We start from the raw sequence: 15,654 nt of genomic DNA on the forward strand, positions 1-15,654 counted from the left end.
ATAGACTCGATATTTGTTTATTTTATATAAAAAATATAAAAAAATTTAAATTTAACTAAATAAATTAAAAAAAGCTACCCCCAATCGACATAACTATGAGACCAACAAATCTCAAGAATTCAACCTTATCCATTGGGTCAAGACCTCTTCGCCAAATCAATTTTCATATGTTCTAGGAGATTCTAAATGTGCATCGACATAATTCCATTTTAAATATTCATAACTTATAATATAATAGAACAAATATGATATAGATGATCAGCCAAGATATTTTCTACACGATATAGGTTATTTGGCCAATTATTATAGAATATAATATATTTAATTTGATATATTTAATATAAAACGTTGAGATTGAGGTACCTTTGATAAATAAAGTTAGAGGTAGATCCCCAATTATCCCCAATTCTGACATGTATTGCATTTGTCTGATGTTTTTTAGATCATATTCTCGTTATAAAAATGTAACACACCTCTTCGGCTTTCCTAAAAAAAAGTAACATAAAGGTAAATGGAGAATGGCCAGAAAAAAGTTAATTTATATTTTGTTTATCCACCTTCGTGGGCCTGGTTTTTATAGATTGCTGGAGGCCCAAAAGTATATACGAAAAGGGGGAATTAGTTTGTCCAGAATCGAGGTAGGGCTAAAATGGTATTTCTACATTGCACCCGCTGTAGCGAATGAGGTCCTTTATAAGATGCCCGCGAGGTTAAACTTCTCCCAAATTCGATTAGGGTTTCGGGTTCTACTCTACTTTTTCTCTCGTTAGGTTCCGCTATTTCACGAATCGGTAGTGTTATCGTTGGATTTGTAGACGTGCTTTAATTTTTTGAGTTGCTCCATAGCCTTGGATAATTGTTGTCTCATACTGTCTTTTCCTAGATTCACCATTGTTCCGTTCCACAGGGAATTCTTTCGATTTTTTCATCTATTTTTTTGAGTTTGGTAAATGATTACCCGGTTGTCTTCGAATGTTTTTTGTTTTTTTTTTTTGAAAAAATTGCTTTCTCTGTCGTACAAATCAGCGATTGTGTTTGTGTATTCGTTATCAATGGTCTTCTTTTTCCCTCTTACAGTTATGTTTGTATCGTTTTGGTATCATTACATGTAATCTCTGTGTTGGTCAGGAACTTTGATCCAAGATGTCGAGGGTTTATATTGGAAATTTGGACCCGCGCGTATCTGAACGTGAGCTCGAGGACGAATTTCGTGTATTTGGAGTGATCAGGAGGTAACAATGTTTTCTATGAAGTCGTTTGTTTTACTTTAGTTGTGGTGTTTTGCTTGTTTTCGGTGGTTAACGGCTTATGATTTGCAGTTAAGAAACTCATAGGATGGTTTTTGAATGATGATTTGTAGTTGAGTGTTCTGATATTTGTTGCCGGATGATTACACTAGCAAAATATTTGTTATGATCAGCTTTTCAGTCATGGAGTCTGCTATGAAATTGATGTTATTGCATATATCACTTGCATAAGATTAGATGCAGATGCTATCTTATCCTTTTTCATTTGAGGGTATGATTTCCTGTGTACGAGTGCCGACTCTTTTCCATGTTCATGAATGATCACAATACATATTTCGCCATAAAGTATTTAGGCATTGTGTTTATTTCTATATTTGCATATGAATCAAATTATATTTCTACATTGATAGAAAAATTGTAACAGATTCTTGGCAAACAAAGTTGGTTGTATATTTTAACCCTGCTATTTATGGTGAAAGAATTCCAGTATATGATTTGACTTAGCTACAGATGGCCAGTATGGAATTCTAGTCATGCTCAGACTCATGCATCACTTGCATGCATAATAACTTATTTAAGAAGTGCCTTTATTTATTAATTGTGGTTGGAAGAACTTGGTGTTAGGTATTTGATTTTTTTTTGTGCAGCGTGTGGGTTGCAAGGAGGCCTCCTGGCTATGCTTTCGTTGATTTTGATGATCGAAGGGATGCCCAAGATGCCATCAGGGAGCTTGATGGTGAGATTGTCGTAGTTGTTTCCTCTAAAAGTAGAGAAGTTTTGCTGGTTTTCCTTTTTCCAAATTTCCAGCTGGGTTATTGTTCTGATCTGGCAAATAACATCTTGTTCCCGAATAGGTAAAAATGGTTGGAGAGTTGAGCTTTCACACAACTCCAAAGGTGGCGGTGGTGGCCGCGGCGGGGGTCACGGTCGTTCTGGATCTGATTTGAAATGCTACGAGTGTGGCGAGCCTGGCCATTTTGCCCGTGAGTGCAGGATGCAAGGAGGTTCTGGAAGGCGTAGGAGTCGTAGCCCTCCTAGGTATCGCCGGAGCCCAAGTTATGGTAAAAGGTATGATAGGGCAATTTAGATGCGACATTAAGAGTAAAGTCATTGGTCACAATTAATTTTAAACCTGTTGTTTGCCTGTTTTGGTGGGTCAGGAGCTACAGTCCCCGTGGTCGCACTTCTCGACGTCGCAGCTTGTCTCCCAGGGGTCGTAGCCTCAGCAAGTCTCCTTATCGTGGACGAGACGAGGTGCAATATGCCAATGGGTGAGATCCTAAGTTTTCCTAATGTGATATCTTCTCACATGCATCTCTTATCTTTAAGACTTGTGGATAATTTATAGATATAAGTGCACCGTTGATTTGTTATCATCTAAAAACCGGAGGATGGGGAAATAAAACTTGGCTGTTTGTTGTGGTAGCATAGGTTTGATCGATCATCCAAAATTTGTATTAAACAATGTGCACCTTGTAACTCGAAGCAAAATATCAATTGATGAGATAGTATGCATCTGTTTGTTAGCATGCACGAACTTTATGTCCTTTGGTATTTCTTTTACAGTTTACTGAAATAAGGTATATGCTTGCCAGTTGCTTTGACATGCCGAAAAACTATATATTCACTGTTCCTTATGTTAAGAACTTCTCTTGATGTTCCTGTTTAGTGCATTTCGATGCACATACAAATGAAATGTGCATTATGTATGACGTGCACTAATGTTATCTTAGTAAACTGCAGGAAATTTTAAAACATGTATTCTTAAATACTATATTTCTGCTTTCCTTTTTCCTATATTTTTTCTTTCTTTCTTTTTGAATGCTCCCGGCTGAGAGGTGGTGTTTGTTTAACTTTTTGGTGTTTTTTTAACTTTTTTGAGCAACCCGGTATAAGAGTTGATGATTGTCATTGATGATTTGGTATTCTGGTTATTAAATGGGCTTTGGTATTTTGAGTGTGTTATACAGTTTGACTTGTTTTTGTCACATTATTTAGATATTTATTTATTTGGGTATCATTGGTTTATGATTTATGCAGAAATGGCATCAGGGAAAGGCGCAGGAGCAGGAGTTGAACTTTGATTAGATAATAGTACTTATATGTCTACGCAGGAGAATATCCATTGTGTGTTAAGTGCTTGGATGTAAGGACTGTGTAAGTGGAGAGATGCCTACTCTTGGATTTGGTTGATTGTTTTTACTACTTCAGTAGTAAGTTTGTTGCTTTATCCGTTGTTGTCACCTTCCTTGTGAGTTTTAATTTTGGACCATTCTCAATTATCTTTTTAGCTCATGGATCAACATCAGTAGCTGGATGTTTACTATTAAAACTTCTTATAGAACTTGCTAAAAATCTATGTTTTCTTTTTGTCATCGAGGTGTTTTCGTGCATCTGCCCTTTCTTGTGGTTTCGCCTTCACTGCTTTGCTGTGGGATCTTCAATTTGAAATATTGTTTATCCCAGCTTGCTACTTTCTAGATACTTCTTTTGATTGCATGTCTGCGGCTGTGATGCTTCTCTCCTCAAATAGTTATCTTATTTGATTAGATTTAAGGATGAAGAGCGGCTTCACACGCATCTCGAAGGTAATTAATTTATTAAATGAAAGTTGTGGTTTGACTTTCTACATTAACTATTCGTCGGATTTTCCATTTCAAGCGGGGGCTGTGGCTTTTTGGAGTGAATGTCTGCTTTAAAGGAATCCATTTTTGAATTAATAAACAAAACTTTGGAACTTATCTCATGGAGTCAGTTGCTTAGAGTGACTATTAGCTGACTGCTCTTTTTCCCTTGTGGAAGTTTTCTATTGAAACGGTGAAGTTGGGTCTGATGTTGGTATCAATTTGGATATCACTTTTTCCCCAAGTTATTATGAATAAATTATCCATTTTAGCATCCCGTTGATCCTATGTTGTCTTCAAGTCTGGCTGCGTTGGTGAGAATGACACTAGATCCTTCACGCCTGTCAAAGGAGGCACAGAAGCTGAGAAGGAAGGCTCCTTGATATGTATTTTGTTTATTTGTGACAGTCCCTACCCCCATGTTTTTTCTTTGATTTTCTGCTGCTGATAATATGGTTTAGTTGGTAGAGAAAGAAGAGGACCGAACATCTGCTGAACGAAGTAATGAATTTTGTGCACCAGTTTGTAACAAAGATCCTTGTTTTGAGTTGATGATTCTTGAAATGTTTCGTGTTATGTGAATTATCTCCCCCATCAGCTCCGGTTTGCCTCAGGCCTTGTTTTCTCCATTTTCCGTGCTTGGATCATCCTATAAGGTAGTCTTGTTTTTACTTAGAATTTATATAGCATGTTGGAGGGCGACTTTTCAAAATATGAGGTGAACCAGACCTGAAAATCTGAAGTTCCCTATGTACGTATTGGTTGTTTTTATGCAGTGTGCGTGGTTTATATTCGTGGAGATATATGCATATTGATGCGTATGTATTGTTACTAATATATATGAGTTACCTCGACGGATTCTTTTTGATGAAATGAAAATATGGTGTGTGTATTTATAAAGGAAAAGCCTATTTTGTCTCTCGGTTTGTATTTTTATTTTCCTAAATATTCTATAAAAAATTGTTATTTCAAGATGCTCTCAAGTCTCAACGGAACGGTACTCGTAGTTCGAAATTCACTATTTGAAGATTATAATTATTTTTGTTATAAAAAGATTATAATTATTTTACTTCCAAAAAAAGATAATATTTATTTTAGGAATGTTTATTTGTATGCTTGTAAAGTTTAGCCGGAGTAGATGTTTGTACTGATTGAGATATAGCGTTTACTCCGTGCGGCTATTTTAACGGATTGGTGTCTATCTGCCAAATCGTGGATGCTTGCTACCTCGAGGAAAGTATAAACACCAAATTAAAGTTACGAAAACGATTCTGGTTTTTAAGACAAGTTCGAAATGAACTATCATATTTATTTTTGTAATATTAGTTCAATAATTTTTAAATCCTAAAATCTAAAATTCTTCTCTAAATTTTTTTTTTATATTCGAAAGTGATCATTTGATATGAGGTTCGACATACAAACATTTTGTGCAACTATGATACCTGGTATACATATGTATAATCCACGATCAATTGATTCAAGGACGTTCAAGTTTTATTGTTTCTGATAAGGGATGTAACGATATTGCTGCTGGCTAAGATTTGTTTGGACAGCTAAACAGAGATGTTCAATAAGAAATATGTGGTAAGTAAATAAGCAAAAATCCACAAGCAAAGTAAAACTAAATTATATTGAGTATCATAGAATTTTATACCAAGCAAAAAAAAAAAAAAAAAAAAAAAAAAAAAAAAAAAAAAAAANAACTGATGTATATCAGTATTGTCCATAACCAAATTTAGGCTAAAATGGAAATTCTGCATGCCCGGAAAATTAATCCGCGCACCTGCTGTTTCGAGTGGTATCTTTCAATTGTTGTCTCATACTGTCTTTTCCTAGGTTCACGATTGTTCCGTTCCAAAGGGAATTCTTGCGATTTTTTCAACTATTTCTTTCGAGTTTGGTAAAGGATAACCCGGTTGTCTTCGAATGTTTATGAAAAAATTGCTTTCTCTGTCGTACAAATTAGAGATCGTGTTTGGGTATTCGTTATCAATGGTCTTCTTTTTCCCCCTTACAATTATGTTCGTATCGTTTTGGTCTCATTACATGTATTTTCTGTGTCGGTCAGGAACTTTGATCCAAGATGTCGAGGGTTTATTTTGGAAATTTGGACCCGCGCGTATCTGAACGTGAGCTTGAGGACGAATTTCGTGTATTTGGAGTGATCAGGAGGTAACCACGTTTTCTCTAAAGTCGTTTGTTTTACATTAGTTGTGGTGTTTTGCTTTTTTTCGGTGGTTAACGGTTTATGATTTGCAGTTAAAGAAACTTATAGGATGGTTTTTGAATGATGATTTGTAGTTGAGTGCTCTGATATTTGTTGCCGGATGATTACACTATCGAAATACTTGTTACGATCAGCTTTTCAGTCATGATGTCTGCTATGAAATTTATGTTATTGCATATATCACTTGCATATGATTAGATGTTGTCTTATCCTTTTCATTTGAGCCTTTGTCATTTGAGGGTATGATTTCATTGTGTCTGAGTGCTGACTCTTTTCCATGTTCATGAAAGATCATGATACATATTTCGCTATAAAGTATTTAGGCATTGTGGTTATTTATATATTTGCATATGAATCAAATTATATTTCTACATAATAGAAAAATTGTAACAGATTCTTGGCAAACAAAGTTGGTTGACGAAAGAATTCCAGTGTATGATTTGACTTAGCTACAGGTGGCCAGTATGGAATTCTCCTCATGCTCAGACTCATGCATTCACTTGCATGCATAATAACTTCTTCAAGAAGTGCCTTTATTTATGAATTGTCGCTGGAAGAACTTTGTGTTATGTATTTGAATTTCTTGTGAGGAGGCTTCCTGGCTATGTTTTCATTGATTTTGATGATCCAAGGGACGCCGAAGATGCCATTAGGGAGCTTGATGGTGAGATTGTAGCAGTTATTTCCTCAAAAAGTAGAGAAGTTTAGCTGGTTTTCCATTTTCCGAATTTCCAGCTGGGTCTTGTTACGATCTGGCGATTATCATGTTGTTCCCGAATAGGTAAAAATGGTTGGAGAGTTGAGCTTTCACATAACTCAAAAGGCGGCGGCGGCAGTTGTGGACGTTCTGGATCTGATTTGAAATGCTATGAATGTGGAGAGCCTGGCCATTTTGCTCGTGAGTGCAGGATGCAAGGAGGTTCTGAAAGGCGTAGGAGTCGTAGCCCTCCTAGGTATCGCCGGAGCCCAAGTTATGGTAAAAGGTACGATAGGGTGATTAACATGCACTGTTAAGAGTAAAGTCGTTATGGCCACTATTAATTTTAACCCTAGTGTTTGCCTGTTTTGTTGCTGGGTCAGGAGTTACAGTCCCCGTGGTCGCACTTCTAGACGTCGTAGCTTTTCACCCAGGGGTCGCAGCTTCAGCAAGTCTCCTTATCGTGGACAGGACGAGGTGCCATATGCCAATGGGTGAGATTCTAAGTTCTTCTTGCTGTGATATCTTCTCGCACATCTCTTATCATTTTAAAACTTGAGGACGGGGAGAAAAAAAACATGGATGTTTGTTATGGTAACATAGTTTTGAGAGAACATCCAAAATTTGTATTAAATCATGTGCTTCTTGTAACTGGAACCAAGTATCAATTGAGGAGATTTAATGCGTTTGTATGCGACACTTTAGGTCCTTTGATAGTTCTTTTACCTAAATAAGGTATATGTTACATGCAGAAGCCATATATTTGTTGTTGCTTATGTTAAGAACTTGTCTCAATATTTCTGTTATATTACATTTTGACTACGCGTACATATGAATTGTGCATTATGTATGACATGCCCTAATGTTATCATAGGTTACATTTGAAGAGATGTATTTGAAATCCAAATATTTCAGTTATAGTTTTATTGGGAACAAAGAAACATTAGATCAAATCTTAAATCAATATCTTATTTATTTACACGTTATACAAATTAGAATGAATTTCAAATGTTTCTGTTATTGGATGAACTTGAATCCATCCTAATTAATATGAAATGCTATATGAACGTGGAAGTGGTAGATTTGAAGTTTATAGTTTTGTTTCTGTAAAATTACAAAAACACTTTTGAAGTCAATGAATTTGAAATCCGCCAGTCCAAATGCAATCTTAGTAAACTGCATGAAATTATACAAAAAAATTAGTCTTGATTACTATTTTCTGCTCTCTATTTTCCAAATTTCTAGCCTTTGAATGCTCCTGGCTGAGAGGTGGTGTGTGTTTAACTTTTTTGAGCAACCCAGTATAAGAATTGATGATAGTCATTGATGCAGTGGTATTCCGGTTATTATATGTGCTTCAGTATTCTGAGCGTGTTATACATTTTGATTTTTCGTTGTCAAGTTATTTAGATATTTACTTATTTGGGTATCATGGCTTATGATTTATGTAGAAATGGCATCAGGGAAAGGCGCAGAAGCAGGAGCAGGAACATGAGCAGGAGCAGGTGTCGAACTTTGATTAGTTAATAGTACTTATATGTCTACGCAGGAGAATATCCATTGTGTGTTAAGTGCTTGGATGTAAGGACTGTGTAAGTGGGGAGACGCCTACTCTTGGATTTGCTTGATTGTTTTTACTACTTCGGTAGTAAGTTTGTGGCTTTATCCGTTGTTGCCATCTTCCTTATGAGCTTTAATTTTGGACCATTCTCAATTATCTTTTTAGCTCATGGATCAACATCAGTAGCTGGATGTTTACTATTAAAACTTCTTATAGAACTTGCTAAAAATCTATGTTTTCTTTTTGTCATCGAGGTGTTTTCGTGCATCTGCCCTTTCTTGTGGTTTCGCCTTCACTGCTTTGCTGTGGGATCTTCAATTTGAAATATTGTTTATCCCAGCTTGCTACTTTCTAGATACTTCTTTTGATTGCATGTCTGCGGCTGTGATGCTTCTCTCCTCAAATAGTTATCTTATTTGATTAGATTTAAGGATGAAGAGCGGCTTCACACGCATCTCGAAGGTAATTAATTAATTTATTAAATGGAAGTTGTGGTTTGACTTTCTACATTAGCTATTCGTTGGATTTCCCTTTTCAAGCTGGGGCTGTGGCTTTCCGGAGCGAATATCGGCTTTAAAGGGCTCCATTTTTTGAATTAGTAAAGAAAACTTTGAACTTATCGGTTGCAGTCAGTTGCTTATGTGGCAATAATCTGACCACTCTTGCCCCCTTATATAATTTTTCTATTGAAAATGTGAAGTTGGGTCTGATGTTGGCATCCATTTGGATTTCGCCTTTCCCAAAGTTAGTATGAAAAAGTTGTCCATTCTAGCATCCCATCCTGCCTTGTCTTCAAGTCTGGCTGCGTAGGTGAGAATGACACTGAATTCTTCACACCTGTCAAAAGGGGCACGGAAGTCTCATTAATATGTATTTTGTTTATTTTTGACAGTCCTAATCCCTTTGTTTTTATTGATTTTGTGTTGATAATATGGTTTAGTTGGTAGAGAAAGAAGAGGACCGGAACCTCTGCTGAAAGAAGTAATGAATTTTGTGCACCAATAGTATCAAATATCCTTTTTTGAGTTTATGGTTCTTGAAATGTCGTGTTATGGGAATTATCTCCCCCGTGAGCTCCAGTTCGCCTCAGGCCTCGCTCTCTATTTTCCGAACATCATAAAAACCGGTGTCATTTTTCGTAGAATTTATGTAGCATGTAGGGAGGGATACTTTTCAAAATGGTGTCATTTTTCGTTGAATTTATGTAGCAAGTATGTAGGGATTGCTACTTTTCAAAATGAAAAATGGACCAGACCCTAAAATCTGAAGGTCTGTTATGCATGTAGTGGTTGCTTTTGTGCAGTGCGCGTGGTATATATACATGGAGATACATCTACATTGATGCATATGTATTAGCATATATAGACAAAAAAAGGGCACAATTTTTTGTTTCTCAAATTGACCATGTCAACATATTTTTTCAAAATTGTCATATTGATTTATCTTCAATATTATATTTTTTAAATTTGCATTATGATTTTTCTCAAATTTTTATAACTATGATATTATCTTTATTTTGATAAAAGTCTAATTAATTAAAAAAAACTGGACAAGCACTGTTTGCGTTGATATAATAGTATATCTTTATGCATGAGTTCCATCTACAGTGTCTTTTGATGACATGAAAATACATGTATTGCTTATGTCAAAGAAAAGCCTTTTTTGTTCCAAAATTTTCTTTAAAAAAACTTTTATTTTCAAGTTACTCTCCATGGAACGGTACTCGATGTACACGGTAGATTTTTATAGTTAGTGAGGTGATCGTGATTACTGCGTGCAGCTAGCAAGCATCCACGATCAAATGATTCAAGGACATTCAAATTGTATTGGGTCTAATATAGGTCATAAAATTAGTGCTCCATTTCGTTAGTCCAAATTTTCAGATATGTTTGGGTTGCTAAATGGATATGTTCACCACCGATATTAAGAAACAAGTGTACGTAAATCGATGAGATACCCGGCAATCATCCACCGGAAAAGGAAGACAACACTGGTCATTTTGATTTTTATATTTGAAATTCATGCAAAAAATAAGTCACCAACTTATATTATGGTTGATGAAAATATTACAGTTTAAAAACTCAACCGATTCATGAATAGAAAATCTGAAATCCCCATCAAGAACATGTAAAAAAAACCACCTTGAATGTGTGAATCTCATTTTTTATGCATTTCCAAGTCTGCCATCAACTTAGGCAACTTGTTTCTCTTCTTCTGCTGATATTTTGCACAAGAATACCAAACACCACCGGCTGTGTTGATTACAAGCCCCGTGACATTTAAAGCATGTACTTGCACTCCTCCTAGCAAGACAAAGCCGAGTGTCTGACCAAAAAACCAAAATGCAAGCAACTTAATAAATTGGCGGGATTTGAATGTATAGGAGGAACACGAAATGAAAAAGACGTTTAAAAGTTGCCAACTTACTGTCGAACCCACACCCTTGAGGACGCCAACAATCGTAGTCGTTAAGGCAGAGTTGACAATGGTACACAAGAACATGGTGTAATTCAGAACTATACTCATCACCAGGGAAAGAAGAAGAATGACAAAAAACGATAGTGAAGTGCTCTGCAATTCACCGGAAAAATTATGGCTCTTCATTAAGTAATTTCGGTGTACACTATAAAAACAACAGGAAAAATCTCATTCCATCTGCAATCGTGTACAAAAATAAGCTCAACTGCCTACACACATTATTACAAGATGCTAGCAAACACAGCAAAAAGATGCCTTCAGTCTAAATAATAATTTAAGCGAGGAGCAATGATCCAAGAATGTCCACATATGCTAAACATAGAATACGAACTGGGATGACACAAATACTTAAAATTTTGATCTTTTCGAAACTGAGAACCACTCAATACCTGTTAAAGAAAAATTTATGTCCTCCTAGTCCTATCACTTGATACATACGCTAAACATAGAATACGAACTGGGATGACAGAAACCGAAGGGAGAAATTACTGAAAATTTCAAATTCTTCGAAACTGAGAACCACTCAAGACCTGTTAAAGAAAAATTTATGTACTCTTAGTCCCATCAGTTGATACATATTGATTAAGTTTCAATGTCGGTGCTACAAAACCAAACTATTCCGTTACCTTAACTTATTTATCTCCTTGTGTTGGAAATTAGCTAAAAACACCAATAAAACTGATCTCAATGACAAGATTTAGAGCTTCGAGAACAAGTTCAACACCAGAAAATGCAGTCAAATGATGACCAAGAAACAAGATGTGTGAGAGAGGTTATTGATAAAGCTTTGATGACACCAAGTTAATTATATTGTCACTTCCGTGATTTTCATCGTTTCTTTGAAACAAATTACATCTGCCTTATCACTAAAATTATCTTATTTTTAAATCATCCAGCATTGCTGTCTCTAGCCCTTGAGCATCAGCAGCCACAAAAAATTTCTAAATGTATGAATATGAATCTAAATCCTGACCTTGGCAAAAAGTATCGACATGGAATTTGGAAATTCTCCGGTAGTTATGATGAGGAATAGCAGAAAAGGTAATGATAAAATACTGTTATAAAACATGATTTCAACTGAGGAAAGCCCATCCTCTGCACCTGATTTCTCCACTAATACAAGGTACATGGTCTGTATATAGGCAAAAAAAAAAAAAAAAANTATGCTGATAAAGATACAATAACAACGTATACAAAAATCTCAACGAACAGAGCCAGTTAATTCTACTCTAATATTTGGGAAACAGAAGGGTAAAAGAGCACCTGGAAAAAAACAGAAATAAATGCCATTGAATATCCAAAAATATCAAAAGAAAAATCACCAAGTGCTGCTATAAGAACGCCAGCAGCAGTTAAAAGAACAGACAGAGTGACCTGAAATTTAAGGGGAACATACAGTGAATTAGAGAAACTTCATGAAAACTCAGATGCGAGATTTTATCTATGTTGAAAACAATTACTATATTAAAACATTAATAATAAGAAAGTAAAGACAACATTTTCATATCGGACCATCATTTTTATGCAAATACCGTAGGTGGACTCCAAAAACTATTTTCTCCTTCGATGAAACTACAAGCTTACACAAAGGCCATTTATTCGTACAAATGAATTTGAAATGCCATAGAGCTGCGCTTAATATACAACGTAATCCAAAGAACATGTGGTGCCAACATCCAGCAATTATCACAGCAAATAACACCATATTTGATATCCTCCTCTTTTTTTGCATAAAACAGAATAATTGAAAGGCTCTGACAACAAGACTTCAATAGAAAATAAAAACCTGAGTTGTAGGGTTCCCCTTTCCAGTAAAGAATCCAGCTACAAGTACAGCAAGTGGTGTTAATCTTTTGATGGCAATGTACATAGGAATATTTACTCCTTTCAAGCTTGCTAAAGCGAAGGCCACATTAGCATTGTAGAATAAGGAAACTGGTACAAGTTTTTTGGCCGTTTCTACATTCAATTCTTTGACATTTGTATATCCCATAACTCTACCAATCCGTATGAGCAAAGTTGTCACCAATTGCTACAGCATCTCAAATTAATATAAAGAAATGCTGAGTAAAGACCCACAAAAGAAAAACAAGGTTAGAAGTAAAAGAATGCATTTTCACGCATATGATTTATGTGTACCTGGAGTGTAAGAAGAGTCATTGAATGTGCATACTTCATAAGCACTGCTTTATTGATAAAAACCATCGCCATCGAGGCAAATCCATATGATACGGCAGCAAACAAACTGCATCACGCATAAGTTAATCACAATAACATAGTCCCAAAATGCTTCAATATTATAATTTTTTAGTATTAGTGTCAGCCCTGAACGGACCTGATAATCACTCTTTTTGAATGGTCTTTTCCATAAATATTCCAATACCAAACATCAAGATACGGAAACTTTCGAACACCATTTAAATGCGGACTCTTATTCTAAATTATTCCAAGAATCATAACAAATGAACCAGACAAAGAGAGATGTAAATAGAGTTTTTAAACTGAAAGCTCTCAAAGTAATAACTTCAATAATAACGTTCAAGATTCAAACAGTACGAATGCACACAGAATAGTAAAAAATGTTTGTTCAAAGTCCATAACTGGAAAGCATAGATAACAGAACTTATCCAAAAGGAATGGAGAAAATTAAATCAACCTGTCAGAGAAAAACTACTGCTTCTTTCTGTAATTTCAGACTAACATTAAATGAACCTGAAAAACTGACCTCAAGTACGGACTCGACTCTGTATAATCCATGTATAGACCCACAAATAGATACCCCTTTTCGATGACAACAAAGAATCTGAAAACCCCCAGCCGTAGATTGAGTTCAGTTACTTCATAAAATCCAGTTATTGTCCGGGAGCAGAAAGAGGAAGAAAACCACCTGCGATTGAAAAACAGGCCAAGAATCTGAAACCTTTTGCAGAGGAATTGAGAAAAATCGAAAATGAAATCAAGGAAAACACAGCACTCACCCGAAAATGAATCAAGAAACGAATTCTGAAATAATTCTCAATGAAAAACGAAAGAACATGAAATGGGTCGGTCCAATTTTCATTAAAAATGCTTGATAACAACAAAAAATACAAAATGGGTCGGTCCAATTTTTCTCGGATCAACAAACAAAAAAGTTTTTGATGGGTTAATTTAATGAAAACAAATCCTTGTCCGGGAGATGGGCAACAGCCGAAGGGAGAGGAGGGCAAAAGTAATTAAAAAATGCAGATAAAAAGTCCATGCATGTGGCGAGTAAAACAGGTGAAAAACTGTAAAAGCAAGCACCAAATTTGCTGTATGATCATATGATAGAACATTAAAACTTACCTAAATCTGCGGCCCGGTTGTACACACAACTATAAGATCCAGTTTGATAAGCATTATTAAGATGTGATTGTTTAATAATCATTTGTTTGTTTTCATTTATATATTTGATATTGACTATTAGTTTGACAAATTTTACTGTTTTCCTTGGAGAATAAATCCATGCATTCAATGTGGATAATATTTATCCGGCTGCACTCTTAAAATTTATTTATCAAAATAACCCTGTTTGTAAAATAAAAAATTGCAAGTGGCCTACGGACACGCCATTGTCCTTCTTTCTTCTGAAGAACCGATGGCTGCGCAGTAGCTTAAAAATGGAAAGTGGTGAACCAAAAATCCTCATTTCTAAGTCCGATCTGTAGAAATTTGAAGACTATTTGAAGGTAAAACTCGAGAAAATATAGCTTTGAAGCTATGTGTGATTATTGATTTTGTATCTCATGCATAACGTATTTCAGAGTAGATAAAACTGAGGAAAACTATCGAGTGATGAACAATTTGTGTTTCACGTTCTCGTATTTTGGTACAAATGTGTTGAACATATCCTAGTATTGTTCTGTTGTCGTTTTTTTTTTCAATTTTTGTACTGTAATTTTTTTACTTTTTACTTTTTTCCGTAAATCCTGTACAAAAATTTATCATGCTTACCGGTGGATCTTCGGTTCATATCTTTCACGGATCTGACCTTGCCTTACGATCTTCAAGGAAGAACAATGTGGAGAGGGTTTTCATTTCCTGTCAGATTTTTTGGGAAACAGACAGTAGCTTAGGGGAGAAGTGAACAGTCATGACAAATAAATTAAAATATAACATTTAAGGATATTTTGGTCATTAATAAGTTTGTTATGATTTTATCACTCTTCTTAAATTTGCACCACACATGATATTATATACAACCCAAATTAGATATCTTATCCTATCAAACATTTATCAATCAAATTATTAATCATTCAACTATCACGTCCTACAAACCAAGCGAACCCTAAGTAGTTCATGTTCATCATTCAACAATTATTATACATATGATCATGAATTCATGATGGTAAATATTAAATCCATTTATTTTCCATATCCGTTGCTCCTATAAATGATAATTATTGGCGTCAATAATTGCATATGTTTCAACTGTAATTTGAGTGTTGTAGTTTGATCTGTGTGTGCAATGATTTGTATGGTTGGAGGGAAAATAGGAGTGGAAATAAAAAAAATGTATTATCATAGTTTTTCCAATTGTTTTTCAAAAATTTATTTTTTACGCTTTCTCATTCATATTTATAAACATTATTTTCTATAAATTTTTTGTTATTTACGACAAATTAGTTACATGCACCAACCAACTCGTCTCTATATTCTAAAATTTAATTAATGAGACAATTTTATGATATTATAATAAAGCATATAAGATGACACATTATTTAAATATATATAATAAAGCATATAAGATGACACATTTTTAAAATATATATATAACAATGAAGAGGTATTCAAATATA

At 35.0% G+C, this 15,654-nt stretch overlaps 3 protein-coding genes across 7 annotated transcripts; 2 read left to right on the plus strand and 1 right to left on the minus strand.

Annotated features, from left to right (window-relative positions):
* The first annotated feature begins 1,128 nt into the window (after positions 1–1,128).
* Positions 1,129–6,764, plus strand: LOC140970336 (serine/arginine-rich splicing factor RSZ22A-like). Of its 2 annotated transcripts, XM_073432007.1 has the most exons (7): positions 1,129–1,232; positions 1,895–1,983; positions 2,102–2,315; positions 2,408–2,518; positions 3,288–3,835; positions 5,940–6,043; positions 6,492–6,764. In XM_073432007.1, the coding sequence occupies exons 1-5, from the start codon at positions 1,144–1,146 to the stop codon at positions 3,322–3,324; spliced, it is 540 nt and encodes a 179-aa protein (XP_073288108.1). In that variant the 5' UTR covers positions 1,129–1,143; the 3' UTR covers positions 3,325–3,835; positions 5,940–6,043; positions 6,492–6,764. The 2 variants fall into 2 exon arrangements, with proteins under 2 accessions (XP_073288108.1, XP_073288107.1); XM_073432006.1 differs by lacking the exons at positions 5,940–6,043; positions 6,492–6,764 and having other exon boundaries at positions 3,288–3,460; positions 3,628–4,453.
* Positions 5,955–8,754, plus strand: LOC140970337 (serine/arginine-rich splicing factor RSZ22A-like). The gene is made up of 5 exons (XM_073432008.1): positions 5,955–6,043; positions 6,656–6,762; positions 6,880–7,081; positions 7,179–7,289; positions 8,247–8,754. Exons 1-5 carry the CDS (start codon positions 5,955–5,957, stop codon positions 8,320–8,322), a joined length of 585 nt encoding a protein of 194 aa, XP_073288109.1. The 3' UTR covers positions 8,323–8,754.
* Positions 8,755–10,347: 1,593 nt separating this feature from the next.
* LOC140970312 (UDP-galactose/UDP-glucose transporter 7-like) lies at positions 10,348–14,105 on the minus strand. Of its 4 annotated transcripts, XM_073431974.1 has the most exons (8): positions 13,813–14,099; positions 13,560–13,721; positions 12,974–13,079; positions 12,621–12,866; positions 12,098–12,208; positions 11,808–11,966; positions 10,784–10,927; positions 10,348–10,681 (listed from the first exon to the last, which is right to left on the minus strand). In XM_073431974.1, the coding sequence occupies exons 2-8, from the start codon at positions 13,589–13,591 to the stop codon at positions 10,514–10,516; spliced, it is 966 nt and encodes a 321-aa protein (XP_073288075.1). In that variant the 5' UTR covers positions 13,592–13,721; positions 13,813–14,099; the 3' UTR covers positions 10,348–10,513. The 4 variants fall into 4 exon arrangements, with proteins under 4 accessions (XP_073288075.1, XP_073288077.1, XP_073288076.1 ...); XM_073431976.1 differs by lacking the exon at positions 12,098–12,208 and having other exon boundaries at positions 13,813–14,105; XM_073431975.1 differs by lacking the exon at positions 13,813–14,099 and having other exon boundaries at positions 13,170–13,721.
* Positions 14,106–15,654: the final 1,549 nt, after the last annotated feature.

This window comes from Primulina huaijiensis, unplaced genomic scaffold (genome assembly GCF_012295235.1).
Source record: "Primulina huaijiensis isolate GDHJ02 unplaced genomic scaffold, ASM1229523v2 scaffold5453, whole genome shotgun sequence".
Lineage (NCBI taxonomy): Eukaryota > Viridiplantae > Streptophyta > Magnoliopsida > Lamiales > Gesneriaceae > Primulina > Primulina huaijiensis.